Raw genomic sequence first — 21,145 nt, 5'->3', positions numbered from 1 at the left:
TTGCAACTCACTGGATGTTCTTTCTCTAGCCCTGCCTTTAACACAGCCAGCTTTACTTTCAGGGTATGGACAGAAGACTAGTCTTGTTGGTATGTATGAAAACAAGCACTGATTCAGAATGCTCCTCCAGGAGCAGGAATATTTTGGGTGTGTTTTGTTTTTTCCACACAGTTAGCTTTTTATTCACCCTTATCTTTTCCTGTACTTCTGCTGAACTAAGGGTATTTCAGCTGGGACACCTGTGAGATAGTGGGTTCAATGGAAACAAGCCCGTGTGGCCTCCTTTCTTGTTATGGCCTTTCTGCTGTGTCCAGAACCCGAATATTGGTTACCAGTAAATGTGTTCTCTCCTTTGCCTGCATGTGGTAATTACAGGGGTGAACTGCTGTTAGAGCTCAAACTTTACTTTGAGAGGTTGCCATAATTTTCTTGAGGGAAGCAAGCAGAAAGAAGGTTAGTGGCTAATTTTTTTAACAGCTTATAACTCTTAAGGATCTGACTGGAATAGTACTCCATCCTTACAGGTCTTTGTCACTTTCGAACTGAAAGTTCTGCTACAGAATGCGAAAGTATTGAATATTCTGAAGAAAGGTTTTCAAGATTCTTTTGTAACAGAATATATGCAGTCTGAATGCACACCTTTTCACCAGCAACCACTGTGTTATAGTTTCTCTTCACATCTTGTCTATAATACTGATTTTGGTGGGTGCTTGTGTTCTGTGAAAGAAAGTACAGTTAACATCTCTTCTGAAATGCTAATTCACAGGATCTTCCAAAAATCTGCTTGTCTTCACAGGATATTTTAAAGAAGAATGCCAGTTTGAGTTGGTTTTTACTGTCACAGAAAGAATAGTTGCATTCACAGGTACTCATCAGGTACTTTGGCACCATGATTTGTTTGGATTATATGTTTTACTAAAATGGGGTTGAATCCTTCAGTGTTGTGATTAAAAGGAAAATCATTTCTGTACAAAAAACAGCCCAAAAGACTTAGCTTAGAAGTTCTGTTCCATGACAGAGGAGAATGTGGACTCTAATTACCTTATTGATTTAGATTCAAGTCTGACAAGTGTCAGGGAAACAAAAATGAGAATTCTTAAGGAGGTAGACATCAGCAGCAGAGACTTCATTCTCTTCAGTAAAGGTAATCTCTATGTTAACCTTGTTTACTTGACCTTAAGTCAAAGGTCATAATAGTCATTCCAGGTATTAGGAAGAATTTCTTTACCAAAAGGGTTGTCAAGTAGTAGAAAGGCTGTCCAGGGACGTGCTTCAGTCACCACTACAGGAGGTATTTAAAAGACACATAGATGTGGCACTTAATGATATGGCTTAGTGGTGGACTCATTAATGCTGGGTTAGTGGTTGAAGTCAATTTTCTTAGAGGTCTTTTCCAACCTAAATAATTCTATTATTCCATTTTAACAGTCCTTGGTATCTCTTTCGTTCAAGGCTTTTTTTGAGTCCCTGTTTTCTAGAATACAATTCCACCCCATCTTATAAACATTTCTTACATTTCCTACCTTTTAGAAAGTCTGCAACCTTGTATTTTAGTGTACTGATCTAACATGATCTAAAATTTTTTTCTTTGTTAATATTCAGTACTAAATTGTATTTGCTGGACCAACTGAGATAAGTCACTGTGGTTTGGTGACCACTACTATGGCAGTTTCATTGTATTACTTATGCGTTTTTATTAGCAATGAATTGCTATTTACTTGTCAGTCATTGGTGTAAATCCATTATGCCCATTAAATTTTGAAAAAGAGTATTAAAGAATCAAAAAGAATATTAAATAATATTATGTCTGCTTCCCTAGGAAATGTGGTCTTTTTCTGCTTCTAAGTAGAAAGGAGTCAAGGCACTGAAAGGCTTCACCAATCATTTTTGATTTCTGACCTTTTGGCCCTTTACAAACTTCTCTGTGGTCAATTAACAGACACCTTCCTTTCCCCTTCCAGGTGTAGATAAAGCTTCCTTCTTAAGGCCATCCACTTTTTTGTCAGCATCCTGATATGTTGTGCAGGGCAACATAAAATGCTCTCACTTGCAATTGACCAAGCTCTCTCTCTCACATTTCTTTTCTTTGCAAGTCTGATGGCATAGATGAGAAGAATTCTGGATAGAAGCTTTAGCTGGCCATGTGTGGCCATTTTTAGAGGTTGCAGAGCTGATAACTAGCAAGGTAGGGGAGTGTGCATCCTCAACTGCACTCATCTGCTGAGGAGCGGCTTATTAAATCAGAATTAAGTGGGATTTTTCAGCTTGTTCTTACTTTCAATCCTTTAATTTCCAATTTTAAAGTAATAGGTTAAATTTCTTACTGATGATAATGCAATTTAATGCCTGTATGTTTACATTCCTCAAAGGGGGAAAGGAATGTTGAACAGTACACACTAATTATTTGAATTTAAGTGAATTTGGATGGTGAGAATCACTCTATGAACTTTCTTGGGCCTTCTTCCTCTGTGAACTTTCAGGTTAATTAATTCCTATGAAGTCTTAGCCCTGAGATGATTTTATTAGTAACACTTTTATTAGTATTATATTGCTGGCATAAATATATAATAAAATAAGTGAGATACTTCATTCTCTCATTTACTTAGTGTCTAGTCTGGCAAGTGACATGATTTTTTTCTTTTTTTTTTTTGACACAGGTTTCTTATGTAAAAAGAAAATGATACTGTAGTCAGATATGCAGCATTGTTTATGTTCTTTTACTGTAATGGCTATTTAGACAGCATTCTCAGTAACCACTCTGCATGCTTGTAAAGATTAGTGAGTAATACAGTTCATGGGAAATTTTATGAGCTGAAGTAGATAAGACTTTGAGATGTTTGTCTTCTGGATGTCTGCTTTAACCTCTAAAGTATGCAGTGTGCATCACAGCTTCATTGTTTTCCCCTTTTATTCTTGCTGTACTTGGTTTTGTGTCACAGAAAAGAACCTTTTCTTTTTCCTTGTATTTATCTTTTCCTTCCCCCAACCCCCATCTCCATTCAGCTCTGTCCACTTGACATTTTCCTATGTCTTTAACTGTGGAGGCACTATTCTTGTTATGTTCCTATATTATCTATGTTCATTTTACATTCAAGAATATGTTGAAGTTTTGTGGACCATTTTCATTACTTAGTTATTCAGCTGATAGATAAAAATACTTCTTTAGAGGCACATAACATTTTTTTCTCTGTTCTCTTCTTGATTCTGTTCGCTGTTTTTCACTTGTTTTTTCTACCTTAGTCTTCAGTATACAGTACTTTGGGACATTCTTTTTTCCCCTGGGTTTTTCCCTATTACTTCTCCTAAGCTTTTTTTTTTTTCCTTACGTATCTTTTGCACTAGTTTCTCTTTGTTTTTAAGAGAGAGTATTTGGGCTGTTTTGGAGACCCTTCTGGAACTTTCACATGTTCTTCATCTTAACTTCAAGGGTTTAGTTTGAGGGAGAGAGAGCAATAAAAGTGGAACCAGAGACCTGAACTTACTGTTCATGGAAGCATCTCTGAAACTAGTGCTGCATATCAAGTTCAGTATGTTTGCTCTATTACTTTTGAGCTTAATCCATGATGGTTCAAAGTCCTTAACTTAAAATGTCTGTAGCTTTCTGTTGGTTTTACTTTTAGTTACTTGTGATGAGCAACAAGTTTTTTACTTCTTGTTGTATGTATTTACTATAAATAGTAAACAAAGTAGTGGTAAATGCAGAGAGTAAATATTGAAATATTTATTTCAGTCAAATGTCTGTATTTAGCAACTTGGAATTCAGAGAAACAGAGATGTGGCAATATTATCGTCTTGTCATCACAAATTCTCCTGGGAAGATTCCACATTAGATAATGTTATGTTAAACTGAATCCTCCTCCCTCTTGTTTTTCACTCAGGAATGTTTCGATATTGTGATCGTGGAAACATGAGTCAATTTTTTTTTTTTTACTTAGTTACTCATACTGCTTGAAGGAACTACATAGCCTCTAGCTCAGGAAAAAAAAAATAGAAAAGGGAATTATCATTAGCTTCATGAAAAATTCCCAGACTCATAATAAAGTTTAAAAGAAAGTATTAATAAAAACAGACAAAAAAGTATAAAACTCAGCGTGAAATTACTGTGTACTGAAGGTAGGTTGTGTATGACTAATGTGTTAACCTTAGATGTTATGTGCCAACTCATTTTTTAGGTAAAGAGACTAAAGTAAATCTTATATTTGTGGGATTCAGTTAAGCATTTTATAGCATTAGATAAGGAAAATGTTTTCATTAAACTGAAGGAGAAGGGGATTTGTGTAAGAAATACAGGGTGGGAAAGGAAAAGAAAAATAATCAGCAGTATTAAAAGTCAAACTAAGAGGAAGATTATTAAGTACAGTTCTTCCAGTTTTAGAATCAGCCTTTTAAGTTATTTTATTTAAAGATGTTTGCACAAGAAGTAGGAAAATGTTCATGAGATGTAAAAGGCATCATTGATACACAGGAAGGTGAAGATAGGCAGGAAGACTTGGGTGCTAGAGAGGGCTGACATATTAGAAATGCAATGAGACTAGACTTTCCAGTCTGAAATGTAAGATTAATAACATAAGCACCAGTAGTACTAACTCTGTTGTCACCTGAGGGTAATTAAATTGGAAATCACAGAACAGAAGTGTTGTATTATTAAGTATTTGCAAGATAAACTGAGAAGAACTATTGTGGTTGAATTAATGGAGAGACAAATGTGATTTTTAAGATGTGTTGAGCAAGATATTTCTGGTGTAGATACATAAATATTGCTATTATGCAGAACACTGTTAGCCTTTTATATGGTATATTGCCTACCATTCTTGGCTTTTGTGCTTAAGAACAGGAGCAAGTACGGGGAAGGGATGGAAGGATTATCAAGACCCTGGGTAGCTGCAGAAGAGTTCTGAAATACATTAACTTGTTCCCTTTCAAAGCAATGGCTGATAGGGAGTGAGAAAGCTCACGATGGAGGGTAAACAACAGAAAAATAGGTAAGTTATATAAGTTACAGGATAATATTGACACATACCAAAATAACATATGTAAAAGTATAGCCAAGCTGAACATTAGGAGATTCCTAAGTATCAACTCAGCTTCTAGATCATCCTCCCAGCAGAAGCAAGTAATCTCATTTGTTTTCTAATAGACCTTAACAGATAAAGAGGATTACATTATGCAGTTGCCTGCAACTCATGGATCTTGACTGCTTAATGCAGGATTTTCTTACATTCTTGCATTTGAAGTAGAGAAGCTTTGGGGTTTCTATGTCTTAAAATGGGAAGCAACTCTGTTATGTTTTATGACTATTTTTTAAAAAAATGAACAGATGCTTTTGAATCTCTTTCTGTTAATATATTTCCATCACATGGTTATTCTTTACAATTCTTATGTAGTCAGTTAAACATTCTTTTGCTTAGGGATTTTCTAGAACTAGGTCAAAATTGATTTATCCTTTGAATTCATCTTTCGAATGAAGAATAGTCTGGGACAAATATACATGATTTTTCTTTTTTTATTCTCGTCTATGTAGCTGGGAGGAGGTCAGCATTCAAATAAGGGATGTCTGTGGCTAAAACTGATACACAATGTGTGCTTTGCTCCCTTTACATTAAGAATATCTTGTTCACTTTACATTAAGAATGTTTTTGGAGGATGTGAAAGTAATCTAGAAGAGAAGAGGCAGACTGATTCATCATAGAATGGTTTGGGTTGGAAGGGATCTCAAAGACCATCTTGTTCCAAATCCCTGCCATGGGCAGGAACACCTTCCACTAGACCGGATTGCTCCATCCAACCTGGCCTTGAACTTCCAGGGATGGGCATCCACAGCTTCTCTGGGCAACCTGTTCCAGTGCCTCACCGACCTCACAGTAAAGAATTTCCCACTCATGTCCAGCCTCTCATCCACCAGTACCCCCATGTCCTTCTCGGCAGAGCTGCTCTCAATCTGTTCATCCCCCAGACTGTGTTGTTACTGGGGCTTGTCCCGATCCAGGTGCTGCACTTCACACTTGGTCTTGTTAAACTTTATGAGATTCCCATGGGCCCATTTCTTGAGCTTGTCCAGGTCCCTCTGGATGGCATCCCATCCCTCAGGTGTGACAACCTTCCCACTCAGCTTGGTGTCATGCAAATTTGATGGGGGTGCACTTGATCCCTTTGTCTATGTTATTAATGTAGATACTAAATAACACTGGTCCCAACACAGATCCCTGAAGGGCACCATTGATGTCCATCAGGACTGAGACACTAACCGATACATTCTGGATGCAACTGTCCAAACACTTTCTTATCCATCTAACAGTCCATTAATCAAATCCAGCTCGTTCCCGTTTAGAGAGAGGCATGTTGTGGGGGACTGTGTCAAAGGTTCTACAGAGGTCCAGATAAATGACATCTGTAGCCTTTTCCTTTGTCACTCCATTGTAGAAAGCCACTAGGTTGGTCAGGCAGGACTTGCCCTTAGTAAAGCCTTCCTGGCTGTTCCAAATGACCTCCCTATCCTCCCTGTGCCTCAGCACAGCTTCCAGGAGGATCTGTTCCATGATCTTCCCAGGCGCAGAGGTGAGGCTGACAGACAAGTTGTTCCCAGGTCCTCCTTTCTACCCTTCTTTAGGATAGGTACTATGTTTCCCTTTGCTAGTCTCCTGGGACTTCATCTGACTGCCATTACTTTTCAAATATCATGGAGAGTGGCTTGGCAACTAAATCCACTAATTCCCCTCAGGACTCTGTGTTGCAGCCCATCAGGTCCCAGAGACTTGTTTATATTCAGGTTCCTCAAGTGGTCATGAACCTGACCTTTACTTACAGTAGGAGGGACTTTGGTGGTGTGGGAAGAGAGATTGCCATTGAAGACTGGCAAAACAGTTGTTCAGTACCTCAACCTTCTCCTCATCTGTTGTTATCAGCATTGTTTTTCAGCAGGGAACACGTTCTTTGACCTTCCTTTTCTGGTTAACATACTTGTAGATGCCCTTCTTGTTATTTTTTACATTCCTTGCCAGGTTCAGTTCCAGCTTCACCTTGGCTTTCCTTCCCCCATCCCTACACAACTGTACTTCATTCCTATAGTCTTCCCAGGTTACCTGTCCTTGTTTCCATGCCTGTGCATGTGCTTCTTTCTCTTTAGTTTGACCAGCAGTTCCTTACCCAGCCATGCTGGTCTCTTGTTTTCCTTGACCAATTTCTTGCTCCTGGGAATTGCTAGCTCTTGTGCTGTGTGGAAGACTTCACTAAAGATCTGCCAGCTCTGTTCTGCTCTGTTGTCCCTGAGGGCAGTCTCCCAGGGGACCCTATTGACTATCTCCTTAAAAAGCTGAAAGTTTGCTTTCCTAAGGTTCAGGAGCCTAATTTTACTCTTAATCTGACTCATATCCCTCAGAAATGGAGCTCCACCAAGGCATGATCACTGTAGCCCAGGTTGCCTCCAGTCTTATGTCCCTGATTAGCTTGCTTGCATTGGTGACCAACAGATCCAGTATCACATCCTCTCTGGTAGACCTGTCTATTACCTGGCTCAGGAATCATAAAGTAGAATCATCAAGGTTGGATGAAACCTTTAAGATCATCAAGTACAACTATCAGTGCAGCACTACCACTGCAATACCAACACGACTAAAGCACAACATCCAGTGCCAGATCCATTTGTCTCTCAAGCAGCTACAGGGATGGTGACTCCACCACCTCCCTGAGCAACCTATTCCAATGCCTGACCAGCCTGATCATGAAAATTTTTTTTCAAATATCCAATCCGAATCTCCCCTGTCTCAGCTTAAAGCCATTACTTCCTCTCAAGACTAAACAAATCCAGCTCTCTTGGGCTGTTCCTCGTAAGACACATTTTCTAGACCTTTCATGAGCCTAGTTGTGCTTCTCTGGACGTGCTCCAGCGCCTCAAAGTGAGGCACTCTGAACTGAACACAGTACTTGGGGTATGGCCTCACCAATGCTGAGTACAGGGGGGTTCCCTTGTCCTGCTGGCTACACTATTCTTGATGCAGGCCAAGATGCCATTGGCCTTCTTGGCTACCTGGACATACTGCTGGCTCGTATTCAGCCAGCTGTCAACCAGCACCCCCAAGGCCCTTTCTGCTGAACAGCTCCTTCCTTAGCCTGTACTGCTGCATTGGGTTGTTGTGACCCAAGTGCAGGACTCAGCACTTTGCCTTATTGAACCTCATGCAGTCGTCCTTAGCCCACTGATTGTCTGTCCAGGTCTCTCTGCAGAGCCTTCCTACCCTTGAGTAGATCAACACCTGCACCCAACTTAGTGTCACTGGCAAGTTTACTGCATTCAATCCCTACATCCAGATCATCAGTAAGGAGGTTAAACAGGACCAGCCACAAAACTCAGCCTTGGGGAACACCACTAGCAACTGACTTCCAACAGGATTTAGCTCCATTCACCACAACTCTCTGGGCCCAGCCATTCAGCCAAGTTTTAACCAGCAAAGAGCCCACCCATCCAAGCTTGCAAGCAGCCAGTTTTTCTAGGAGGATGGTGGGGGAAATAGTGTCAAAGGCTTTACTGAAGTCCAGGTAGATGACATCCACAGCTTTTCTCTCATCTACTAAGTGAATCACTTCGTCATAGAAAGAGATCAGGCTGGTCAAGCAGGGCTTTCCTTTTGTAAATCCATTTTGGCTGGGCTTGATCCTCTAGTTGTCCTGCATGTGCCATGCAATGGCACTCTGGATGATAACCTTGCCTGGAACCGAGGCTGATGGGCCTGTTGTTCCCCAGATCATCCTTCCGACCATTCTTGCAGATGGATGTTACATTTGCTAGTTTCTGGTCAGCTGGAACTTCATCAGTTTACCAGCACAGCTTTTAGATTATTGAGGGTGGTTTGGCAAGGTCTTTCACCAGTTCCCTCATAACTCTGGGGTAGATCCCATCTGGGCCCATAGATTTGTGAGTGTTTAATTCGCATAGCAGGTCACTAACCATCTCTATGGGGGCTTCATTCAGCTCCCCGTCACCAACTTCCAGCACTGGGACCTGGGTACTCTGAAGACAGCTGGTCTTGATAGTAAAGACTGAGACAAAGAAGACATTAGGTATCTCTGCCTTTTCCTCATCCCCTGTCACTACTCTCTGCATTTAACAAATGATGAAGACCCTCCTTTTGCTGCCAATGTATTTATAGAAACTTTTTTTGTTGTCTTAAACTCTAGTGGCTAAATCAAGTTCTAGTTGGGCTTTGGCCCCTCTAATCTTCTTACTACATGACCTTGCTACATCCTTATAATTCTCCCAAGTTTTCTGACCCTCCGCCTAGAGATGATAGCTTCTCTTTTTCACCCCAAGTTCTCTATTTAACCAGGCTGGTTAAGAAGTTATCCTCCATGCATTCCAGGAATCTCCTGGATTGCCTACAGCTCACCCTGCTACTTTCCCAGCAGATGTCAGGGGGGTTGAAGTCCCCCAGCAGGACAAAAGCCTGCAAGTGCGATTCTTCCTGGATTTGGATCAACAAGGCTTCATCTCTAGGTTCCGCTTGATCAGGCAGCCTAGCCTGTAGTAGACACACTTCAAGAATAATGGGCTGTAGTTCTCAAAAGGAGTACTTGGAAGAGAGAGCCTCTTTGTTCCCAGGTGTTGTTGTGGATCTGCTGAAAGAACCAGAAGGTTCACTGTGTGAAGACAAAAGTGACTATACTGGATGTTTCCTTCTTCAAAACATAGAACTCACATCTGTAAGAAATGCACGTGGCTAATGGACTGCTTAGGAAAATAGGACATAGCCAGGGAACAGCTGCACTAAGCAACTTGCTCCCCTAGAGAAATTTCAAATGTAATGGAGAAAAAGTTGTTCACAGCAAATGCTGTTTCCTACTCCCCTGCATGGTCTGTGTCTCTCTACCCCTCCACTCACAAAGCTCACAGCATTTTCCTGATTAAACAGTGCCAGCAGGGCTGCCAGCTTGATTGACTTCACATGGAAAAGGTCCAGATAGAAAATGACCCTTTCAGCACAGAGCTGGCATCTGCAGAATAGCTCATGTTTTAGTGGCATTTGTCGTGGCCACTAAAATATGGTCCCAGTTCCTCTTCACTTTGCATTATGAAATGGAAATATTTATATGGGAAATTGTTACTTCCTATAACACTTGTGTAGGGGGGAAGTAATTGGGTTTATTTGGTTTTTTTTACTTCATTGACCATTAGAATTTAGAGAAAATCTCACTGACTTTTTAACATGAGGCTAAATCTAAGTAAACTTCCTGGTTTCTGTGAGCTGCATCTTGCACTTGCTTTTTTTCCCCTTCTAAGAAGAAAGTAACAATATTTATCAAAAACATTTATGCCATTGAGGAATCCAGAGAAATGCAGGAAATGCAGTATGAACACATAATGCATGTACTAATACTTTATTTGTCTTTGTGTGTGTGGATTTGATGGCCAAAAAGGAAGAGGCCCCAAGGGCTCCTTAGTATGCAATTAATATTTTGGCTGGAAAAGCAGCAGATTGTTTCAGTATGCTTACATGTTATGACATCATATTCCAGTAAAATTATAATGAACAGAATTTTTGTTTGTCTCTGTGGCAAACCAAAATGAGTTTTCTAATTGTCAACAGACCTTGGTGATTTATTTAATTATAGTGGCGCCCACTCACACCAACTTAGTTAAAGTCTGTCAGCATTTCTGTTATGAACCCCTGTTTTTAGGGGTTTATAACTAGTTGTAAATATTTACTCATTGCTGAAACTTGACATTCAAGGTCACAGTCACAGAGCAAATACCCTTTTTCAGGTTGACTGTTCTAGTGGTATTAGCTAAAAAGTAGATTTCTGCTGCTGTGAACTTAGAGGGAATAAAGGGAACCTGCTTTCCAGACCTCCTATTTGAAGGATCTTTTTAAGAATCTTAAATGTCCAGAAGAGCCAGATGAAAATGAGCTGGTTTTTATAGGTTATATGTGACTTATTGTGTATTATCTGTTATCATGCTTCGTTTTCTTCCAATTGAATGTATCATTTCACGTGCCCTTTTGTTGTCTTCTAGTCTTACTTAGTCATTTGGCTGTGTTGGTCAGCTTGTGTTCTGAGGAGTGTGCCAGTATCACCTGAAAATTTCTTTCACGTAAGAATTTTCTCCGGGGAAAATCCTAACATTTGTAGCTGCCATGTAGGATGCAGGGAGATGCATATTTTTAAAATGAAGAAAATCTAAAAACTTTCAGAGACCTAAGGAGTCCATATGTGAGGCGTTACTGTTTGAAATCCTGCCTGTTTCAGTTCTGTGGCTGAACAGAGTGACAGAGGACTGAGGAGTGCAGAGCTGACATGCAGATGTACTTGAGATGGAAAATACTGTGCTGATATGTTATTGCATAATAATAATAATAGCAAATTCTGTATAAATATTCCAAAGATTGCTAATGCTTTCAGCCCTTTCTAATAACTCATATATAGTATACTGGGAAGGTTTGTTAATGACCAGTGGCAGATACATAATTTTACCTTTCCATGGGCTTGTTCCTTACATGAGTGTACATTTTCAGGATGCAGAATCATTCATTATTAAAACTCAGTTTAATTGTCACACTGTACTTTCAGACTGTAATACTATGATTGCTTTTGAGACTTTTGTTAATACAGTCTCTGTCCTCACCACTGAAAAGAGGAGGATGTTGTTTCCTTTGACATGCTTCTCGTTGTAGAGAAGCCAATATCCTCACAGATTTAGTTCCTTTTCTGAGGATTTCAGGTGTTCCTTTGCACTTTCCTGGCAATGCTCATATTATCAGTGCTCTGTTACAACTCTGCTTGAGGACAAGGAGAGCAAGAAAAATTTAAACAAAACCATGTAAAAGCCTAATCATTCTGGCAATGCCAAAGAGCTGCATGAGGCTCTAGAGCCACAGGCTGAATATCATTTTTCCTTATTATCACATAAATAGCTCCCTAAACACTCTTTAAAAGAAAAAGGTGAGGAGGGGAGAGGGAAAAAGAGAAAGCCTGTTGTGGGATTTGAGTTTATAAAGTGGATTAAGTTCATGTGCTTTCCTCCTTTGCATGCAGTGGAGAGAAAGGTAGGTCTAGGAACTCAACAGGAAACAGGAACTTCTGATGGATATTGTATTTTCCCTAAATTTAGGTAGTTGCTAACAGCACTACCACATTTCTTTCCATTTAAAGAGGATTGTGAAGTAATGAGGTGGGACATGCTATCAAGGTGCCTACTGCTTTTGCATGACACAGTTTGTCTTGTGCTAAGCAGCAGCCAACACATGCAGCCATTTCCAGTTCTACGTCTTCTGGAATGGTGGAAAGATTCCTGGGAACTCTTTGAGGAACTGGAGGGTACCTGTTGCTGTGGGGAAAAGATAACTACAGGAGGCTGTGGCTTCTAGCAAGCTCTAGCAGCTGCCAGTAAGCTCTGTCAACTACTCCTGGTCAAAAGCTGCACTGAGCTTTCCTTCCAGTCATCTCCTGATTAGAGAGGGTCAAGCACCTCCTCAGCAGGTAAAAGCACATGTAAGTGTAGGGCCTAGAGCACTGCTCCTAGAGACAACCAGCAGATTGCACAGCAGTGGATGCAGAAGGGAGTCAGAAACTCTGCTGAGGATGGGGTGTGTGCTCAGCAGTGCTGGTGATGCACCACCTGGCACAGTTCCTAGCACCATCTGGAGCAGCTCTCCTGGTGCATCAGAGACCTTGAGTCAGAGCTGGCTCCAGAGCTCTAGCTAGGCTGTAGAGACAGTGGTCTTGTCTGCAGGAGGTGTGCATTGTCAGAGGATTTGTGTTACCGAGTAAAGAAGATGCAGGAAGATGTCAGCAAACTGTGCTGACATCACTAAAACAAATGAGGAAGAGATCAATTGGATTGTCTCTAAGATCCTGCAAGTACAAGAGCATGAATTCTCAGCCATACCAAAGCAGGAGCAGGGAGAGTCAGTGCTGATTGGGCTGGTAAGCTAGGAGGGAGTCCTGCGATGGCAAAGGCTGGAAGCTGGTCATTTTTGGCATTGGAAGGAAGACTTCTGTTCCATCTGCAAATCTGCAACAATTTCAGTGCCAAGTGTTTGAATTCCATTAGGCATTTAGGAACTTTCTAATAGTTTTCCAGAAAGTGTGGTCCAACACTATAACAGGTTGTCCAGAGATGTTGTGGTATCTTCGTCCTGGGAGACCTCCATGATACCTTGGACACTGCCTGGACAAGACAATGTAACTTCAGATCTTGACCATATTCTGTGTGCTGCGTTGGACCGGATAACCTCCAGAAGCCTTTCCAGCAGGAGTTATTATATAATTTAATGAAAATGTTACATAAGCAAAAGCATTTCCAGGTCTTAATAATTCTCTGTAAGTGTGTTAAACTGTGAACAAGAGGGCAAAGTAAATACCCGCTTTTTGCTTGTCGTAAAGGCAACTTAGCTCACTCCTCCAAGGCCCTATAGCCAGAGGCATGTTGGAGCCAGTGTTATGTTTGGCTCATTCCATATAAATTTATTTTTAGAATTAGGCACAAAGTTCAGGGACACTGAGGCCAGAGTACTTATTCACACTTGTTTGGGTTTGAAGTGTGCTGCTCTCTGGTAACTTTTTATTTTGTTTTACAGTTGAAACAACTGGGTTACAATTATTAATGAAAATTCAGAATGTCTTCATACAAAAAAGTCACCATCCATGTTCACAGATGAAAGTGGAGAGAGCACACTTTAAAAAGGATCCTTTAAGAGGAATAAGGAAAATGTAGTACTTTGTTCTAATGAATCTAGTACTTTGAGTAAATCTAGTTCTGTTGTCATGGACCTTGTTTTTGTCCATGCTTTTGGAATCCTGGAATCCTGGGCTTTTTTACATTGCTATAAAATATGAACAAAAGAAGTAAGGATCCATTTCTGCTAGGTATATTCTCTGTCATCTGGCTTTTGTTGAGCCTTAGAGCTGAGCTATGATGACAGGTTTCACATGAGTAACCTCACAATCCTTCTTCCTCTGTACCACTTGTCTGTGGGACAGTTGTGTCCCAGGCAGGGCTTCCACTGGAGTTTTTGGTTCTCCTTAGGTTTCATTTCCTCAAGACTCAAACCAAGAAGAGAGAAGAGCTGGGCTGTTGGACTGATAAATAGTAGAGCTCCTTGCAGAGGACAAATGTAGGTGAAGAGCTGGTTTGCACATAGGAGCTGCTGTCAGAGTTACCAACTGCCTTGCTGAGGAACAGCCCATGCATTTGAGTGCTGGGTCTTATTCTGGTAGAAAAGATAATGTTTTATTCCCAAGTACTACTCTATTTTACATTAAATGGATGGGTAAAATTCCTAACTTGTATTGTTGTTTTCTTTTCATGACTTCCTTCAAGGTATCACTGCCCAGTGCCTAAAATTTTCTATGTCCAGTTAACTGTTGGCAACAGTGAGTTTTTTGGTGAAGGAAAGACTCGACAAGCTGCTAGACATAATGCTGCAATGAAGGCCCTTCAAGCTCTTCAGAATGAGCCTATTCCAGAAAAATTACCTCAGGTTTGTGCTTCAGGAAACTTTTTTTTTAAAATAACTTGCTTTCTCTCTGCTATGTCTTTAAGTGGTATATATTGCTGCTTAAAAATTAAAATGTTGTGTCATATTTTAAAAAATATTGAACAGAAAAATTATTCTCAGAATAGTCTTTCTAAGTTGAAAGGAAAAATATAGTAACATTTCCTAGTCAAAGAAACCAAGTACTTGCAAGACCTCTGGGAGCAGTTGAAGACCACTTGGGATTCTGTAGGTTCTCAATAGCAGATGTGTGTTGATAGGAGACTAATTGAATCCTCAGTCAAGTAAAACTCTGTGGCTTGGTTATGCTGAGGTTAAGGGGCACTGGTTGCAGGTTAGTCATGAGAAACATCTCTTTCACTTCATGGGTTAGAGCTATAGGTGCCTGGAGAAGGCTGGAGGTATCACTTTGCTGAGATCATGATGGAAGGAGTGCAAAGTGTTGCACTGTGTGGACCTGACTGTAGCTCTCCAGAGAACTGGAGGCTGGTTGAAATAGAGTTTAAGAGCTTCATGGTGCCAAGGTTCAGGCTCCTTCCTGCTGCAAGCCATGGGAAGTGCACACTGGGCTGCTGGCACACCCTGGTGGGATGTGCTCTAACCGTGGGACACGGTCCATCTTAGTAAAACTGTTATTTCCTTCAGCAAAACTGACCAGCTTGGTTATCTATGGAAGATGATTGATTCATCACTCCTCAAACATGGGGCGTGGATCAGAGCCAATACACATCATATTCTGGCTGGCCTCAATTACATTGTGAGGTTGAGCTTCTTTCATCCCCAGTCACTGACACTGTGCTCCTGGGGAGCAAGGACAGACCTGCTGGTACCCGTCTAGTAATCCCAGTAGTAACTCAGTGAACTTGACTGGAATGGGATCCATGGAATATAGCACAGTAGTTACTTACATAGGTCTATCTTTTGGCCTTCATGGCCATCCTTAATGCAGCCTTCTGCATATTCTTCTTCCATTTCAAGCTATCCTTTTTTCCTTTTATTAGAAAAAACTTAGTTAAGGATAAAATCTTTTATCCGTGTTAAACCACTGAAAAGGAGTATTGCCATCTTAATACTTGATTGCACAAATGTGTAGAGGAGCATAAGGTGAGAAGAAGCAAGAAGCAATGAGCCAACAGGGCAGGGCTGCTGGTGAATGTGAACCTGCTTTCACAAAAGAGCTATTGTGTGTCTGCCAAAGCACCTCTGCTGTCTTGTAGATGTGAGGCTAAGAAAGGCCCTACAATTAAAGTGTCAGTTGTGGGAATGAGGATCAAATTTAAATCCAAAGTGCCTGAGACACTCCTGAACATATTTTATCTTCCTTAGGGAAGTCAAATGACTAAGGCTTGAAACTTTATTGCTCAGTACTAAGGTCTAAGCCTTGATTCTCCCTTTTCTTCACTCACAGTTAGGTTCTCTACTATGTTTGGTGGAAAAATATGCAGGGAGTTAAATTGTAAGGGCAGAAGGGACAATGAGGGGTTTTCTGGATGGATGTGTTTGTATTAATCATGAAATTTTAAACTGTAATTTCTAATTTAGACTATACAAATCTGGTTAAACTAGAGTACAGCAGAAAACCTAAACATTCTTGACTTGAAGGCTTGCTGACAGTCCAGTGGGCATTATATTATGTAAATTATGCCAGTGTTTAATTATTCTCCATTTCAAAGATAACTTGTGAGGTATTTCTTTTAGAATTCACTTAGCTTCATTTTCTATTTAGTTGGTATTTTCTTATCTTTGCTAAATGTAACCAACAGATATCAAAAATCTCTCCCACATATACATTTAAAGATTATTTTTAAGTATTTTTGAATCTTTTTATAGAACTGATTTTCATAGTGTCTCAGTGCAAAGGTTTTTTTTCTAATCAGTAGTTCATTCTTGTGGCTTTTTTTTGGTCAGCTTTGTAGATTATCAGTGTCCTTTGTAAACCACGAACTTAATTGAATACAATACCAAGTAATATTCTCACTAAGGTTTTTCACAAAAGAGTAGTACCCCATTCTTTATATCCCCATTTCTTTTTTACTTTCAAATATTATCCTTTTAACTCTGCTGATCTTTCTCAGTGAACCTAAGCAATGCTTTGCCTGTCCTGTAAGTAATGACCTGCATTCTTGATTTCAGTGGTACATTTCATTATATGAAATGAGCTAGAGGTCCTACATAATTTCATTGTAACTACCCTTGTTATTGTTTTTCACGGCACTCTTTTTTTTTTCTTTCTCTGGAGGTTCTATAAACTTTGTAACTTTTTTTTTTTTGTATTTAGCTCCAGATCAATATCAGGCACATAAATGGCTTTTTTTAAACTCAAAATTTTGCAACAATTTCATGAGACAAAAAGTGTTCCATGTCTGCATGCTGTAGCTGAGTGCTGGATTTTTGGCCCTGTGTTGTCTTAAAGATTAATATATTAGGAGTTGAAAAATGGTAGATAAAAGATTGATCAATTTCATTTTAATGTGAAGAACCTCTGCTTTTTAAATGTTGTTTTATAACTGTGGTATCTGGATTTTGTAGCTATGCTGGTGGCTGAAGATTTAGATCAGACTTTGTTATGTAAGATGGGAGCTCTGCAGGAATCCACCTAATTCAGCCCAAGTGTCTTTGATGTTTACCTCCACTAATAAAAAATTAGGAGCCTGGCCAAAGTTACATGGTTGTTGAGAGATCCCAGTTTGAAGTATCTCAGAGCTTTGCAGTTTGAAAGTAAGTAGATGGAAGTGAAGCCTCTGAGAATTAAGGAAATGTGGCCTGGGGCACAAACACCAAAGGCAGTGGTTGCAAAAGGCAATAACTCTGACTGCTCCCTGCGCTGATGGTTGTCTGAGAGAATTCAGATTTACCTGAAGAGTAAAGCAAAGCTGAATTTTAGGCAGAATAATGTTTCATGTGCCTTTTGTTTTTTTATCTCTTTGCCTCTCTGTTTGTTATGTTCCTATGGATAAATAAATACTGTTCTGTGTTGAGCAAGCTGTTCTCTGTCACTACCTTTTCACACTGGTCATAACTCCCAGAGGGAAGTTGATGGAGGGGCCGTTAACCAGCTGGACCTGCTGAGGACACCTGTAACCTGGTGACCCAGTCAAAGTGTGGGGGTGATTGACTGAATTTCTTCTGAGAGGAGTACAATCTTCTGTACTTTCCAAGAAGTACAGATTTCTTCCTTGCTTAGAAGGGGTACCCACAGAGAGACTGAGAAACAGGTCAAAGGATCTGTTTGATCCTCATATTTGACACAACAAGTGTGTACTGAGACAATTGTTATCCATGTCATTAATAAGACTAACATCTACAGACATTATTTTGCCATCTATAATTAATTTATGAATTACTCTATGTGTTCCTTTTTTATGAAGCATAAGTGCAATATATATGGCTTCAGTCAGCAGGTGTCTGACAATGTGCTGCTGAGATGGATGTAAAAATGCTGATTTACAGCCTGACAGGAGAATTCAAAAGTCTTTGAGAAACTGGGGGGAAAAAAGAATATTATATTGTGTTGGTCTTCTAAGAAATGTAGTATGATTATGTATGCCTTATTTTCAGAATGGAGAAACAGGAAAAGAATCAGAAGAGGATAAAGATGCAAACAAATCTGAGATCAGCGTAGTGTTTGAAATTGCTTTGAAGCGCAATATACCTGTCAGTTTTGAGGTATGTGTTACATTTTTTTCTGTTACATATTTACCTTGCTAATAAAGTATTTAAAAAAAAGTACCACTAAAACTCAACGCAGTTAATATTCATATAAGATAAATATGACTTCAATATTCATGGAAATTATAAAAAAAAATCGTCAGTGTATCAGAGTCTAAGACAATGACTTTTTACTGTTAAAGCAGATGCTCTTTCAGAAATTTTTAGAGATCTAATATTTGGTTGCGAACAGTTGGGTGGCAGAAAGACAGTTGAACCATCTTCTGTATAGGGCTGTGGGGTTAGAATCCATAGCCACACTCAATCTGATTTGAAATAATCTTCAAAAGAGTTAGCCAAAGTCTTTGCTTTAACTGTAGGCATCCATATGCTAGAAAAGTTCCCATTGAAACATTTTGCCTCCAGTGTGCTGTTTTCAGAAAGTCATGAGTATCTTCCACTCTGATTCTGTTTCGCTTATCTATTTCTACTTAAGCTTTCACGAGTTTTTTCGTTTGTTTCACATGATTTTATCTATGAACCCACTTTTGACACCTTTGTTTACCTGAAGTAATAAAGAGCATTTGGAATAGCTCCAATGCTATCAGTGAAGTAACTATGGGAGAATGAGTGATACTAACAGGAATTTTTTTCTGATGAGAAAGTTCTTACAAAACCTTGTTGTAACAATCTAATGTTGTTGTGGTAGGAAGCACCAGATTTTCAAGCTGGTTTGTTTTTTCTTCTTTTTTTTTTTCTTATGCAGAAAATTCTAATGTAAGTGGCCTTCTATTATTTTATTTTTCTGCACTTTGTTTTACATTGAAACTGAGTCTGCATGAAAGACATGGATAGTGCTTATACTGGTGATGGTTTTTTTCTCCAGTGCTTTTTCCTTTTAAAGTATAGGCATGTATTTGCATGTGAAAAGAATCAAAATCCCTAAGATGTGGCATGCCTTACAGTGTGCTGTATGCAGTTTACTGACATGTTTGGCCCATGTCCCTGAATTGGCCAATGCCAAATAAACTGTTTTGACCTTCTTAGAAATCTGAGAAATCTCTCAGAAGGTAGGTAAGAACGACAAAGAACATTGTTTATGACTAAGGGGTTCCTCGGTATAACAAAGGCATATATGCTTCATATATATGGTCTATGTGATATGGACTAGTTAGAATGTTAAGAGAATGTAAAATCTAGAGGATAAAACTGGGGTGTCTGGGAGTGTTGGTGTATCAGTTTGTCACTACATGCCTATGACCTAACTCTTAGCTAAGATCAGACATAGTGGAAACACATGCTTGTGTTTCAAAAAGGAAGCTCATAATTAACGTTTCAGTTTTCAAACATTGTTTTCTACCTTAAAAATTTAAAAATATTTGTAATAGTTCCATACAAATCAATGCACTAAAATGTAAGGAGATGTACGGTCACTGGTCACAGAGGAGCTTGTAAGTTGTAAAGAAAAGAGGGATAGTGCTTTGAATGTCTTCTTCAGTCCTGTTTGAGCTTCTTTAAGGGAGAGCATTTGGTAAGGAGAGAGTGAAGGCAGAGATACTTTATACAGGAAAACTCTAATATGTCACTTGCCAAAGGATGCTAACAACACTGAAAAAGGACAGTTTCTTGCTCTCCTGACAGCTTTTGTGTTATTTCCTGCCTTTAAATCTAAGTATAGGTGACATTCTCAAATAGAGTCTTGACTGAACTTGGTTCTGGCTTGCTTTTCAATAAAACTGCTAAGCAATTATGGATAATCCCCAGGATGTGATGTTTCTAATAGGATTTTATTTACTAATGGTCTTGTGTTATTCCAGGCAGGCATCAAAGCTTTTTCTAGCTTTTATTTTGTGTGTGGTAGCTATAAAATGATTTGCCTTTTCTTCATCTGACAAAGCTTTAGCCAATGTTCCAACAGTGCTGGGTTATGCAACAAAGTAATGATCATAAATATATGTAGAGTTCTATGTAAACATGTCCTCAGAATTGCATGAGGGGTGAACAGTCCTGTTTTGTGTAATGTGGCTAGTTTTTAATTGTCTAGGAACTTCAGGATGAGTTTTAAGGACTTTCTATCTATTAAGTTGTTAAATAAAAACTTTCAGTTCCAACAAAGAACAAGCTTTATTCTGTACTTGTCACTGGTGCATTCTTAGCTAACCTTGATTCATCAACATATAAGTCAAAATGCAACTGCTCTAAAGCATTTGTGGGGTACCCAATGAACAGCTTTTAAGGAGGAATACAAAAGTGATTGCTGTCAGAATTGTTGGAGTACCTGTAGAATGGTCATTTCACTTCTTATTCCTGCCTTGACAATAGGCTAAAATCTTGCTTTTTTCATTTTTTTTTCAATATATATGTTTTTTATTCCTTATTTGTCAGTAAGGAATAGATGAGCCTGGAAGACAAAACTGAGGTCAACAGCTTCAGATATTAGAACATGTTGGGGTGTTTCAGGTTGTCATTTTATTTTCAATATGTTTCTTTGGATTGCAGTGTTATTTCCTTAGAATAGCAAATGTAATAACATGATTTTTTCATTCTCAGTATCAGAAGTGAAGGCATAGAGTGCCTGAACAGATGGATTTTCTGCCCCTCCATCCCTGTCCAGTGTTCTGCTGGAAAGTGGTCTCATGTCCCCGTCTTATCACAGTAAGACAGAGATTCTGCATTTTGAACCAGGGACAAACCAAATTGCTGACTCTGGGAGAGTAGTTCTCAGCAGGAAGTTTCACACCTATCTGGCTTCTGCTGTCCTGGGGATTAAGGCTTTGGATGATTGACTACTGAGTAGCTCTCAGCTGGGTTTTGCAGAATGGTCACCCTTCGCACTGCAGTTCTATACTTCGACATTCAGACTCTTCCTTTTTTTTTTTTTTTTAACTGGGAAAATCTGGTGTATCTGCCTGCACAAACTCCTGGAAATAAATTGATATTTTAAAATCTTATAAATAATTGTGTATTCGTAGATGTAGGTGACGTGGATTTTTTGATCTGATTTTTGTCTC

General features: G+C 39.4%; 1 protein-coding gene across 9 annotated transcripts in view; it reads left to right on the top strand.

Moving 5' to 3' along the window:
• STAU2 (staufen double-stranded RNA binding protein 2) overlaps positions 1-21,145 on the top strand; it is a 171,970-nt gene that overhangs the window by 39,087 nt on the left and 111,738 nt on the right. For all 9 annotated transcript variants that reach the window (XM_039549124.1, XM_019289110.3, XM_039549127.1 and 6 more), the window contains 2 exons: positions 14,312-14,471; positions 18,045-18,152. In XM_039549124.1, the coding sequence (XP_039405058.1) occupies positions 14,312-14,471; positions 18,045-18,152 (268 nt within the window). The remainder of the gene's footprint in view (positions 1-14,311; positions 14,472-18,044; positions 18,153-21,145) is intronic.

This window comes from Corvus cornix, chromosome 2 (assembly GCF_000738735.6).
Source record: "Corvus cornix cornix isolate S_Up_H32 chromosome 2, ASM73873v5, whole genome shotgun sequence".
Taxonomy (NCBI): domain Eukaryota; kingdom Metazoa; phylum Chordata; class Aves; order Passeriformes; family Corvidae; genus Corvus; species Corvus cornix.
The sequence above is the reverse complement of the archived record's forward strand: the minus strand, read 5'-3'. Positions and strand labels throughout refer to the sequence as shown.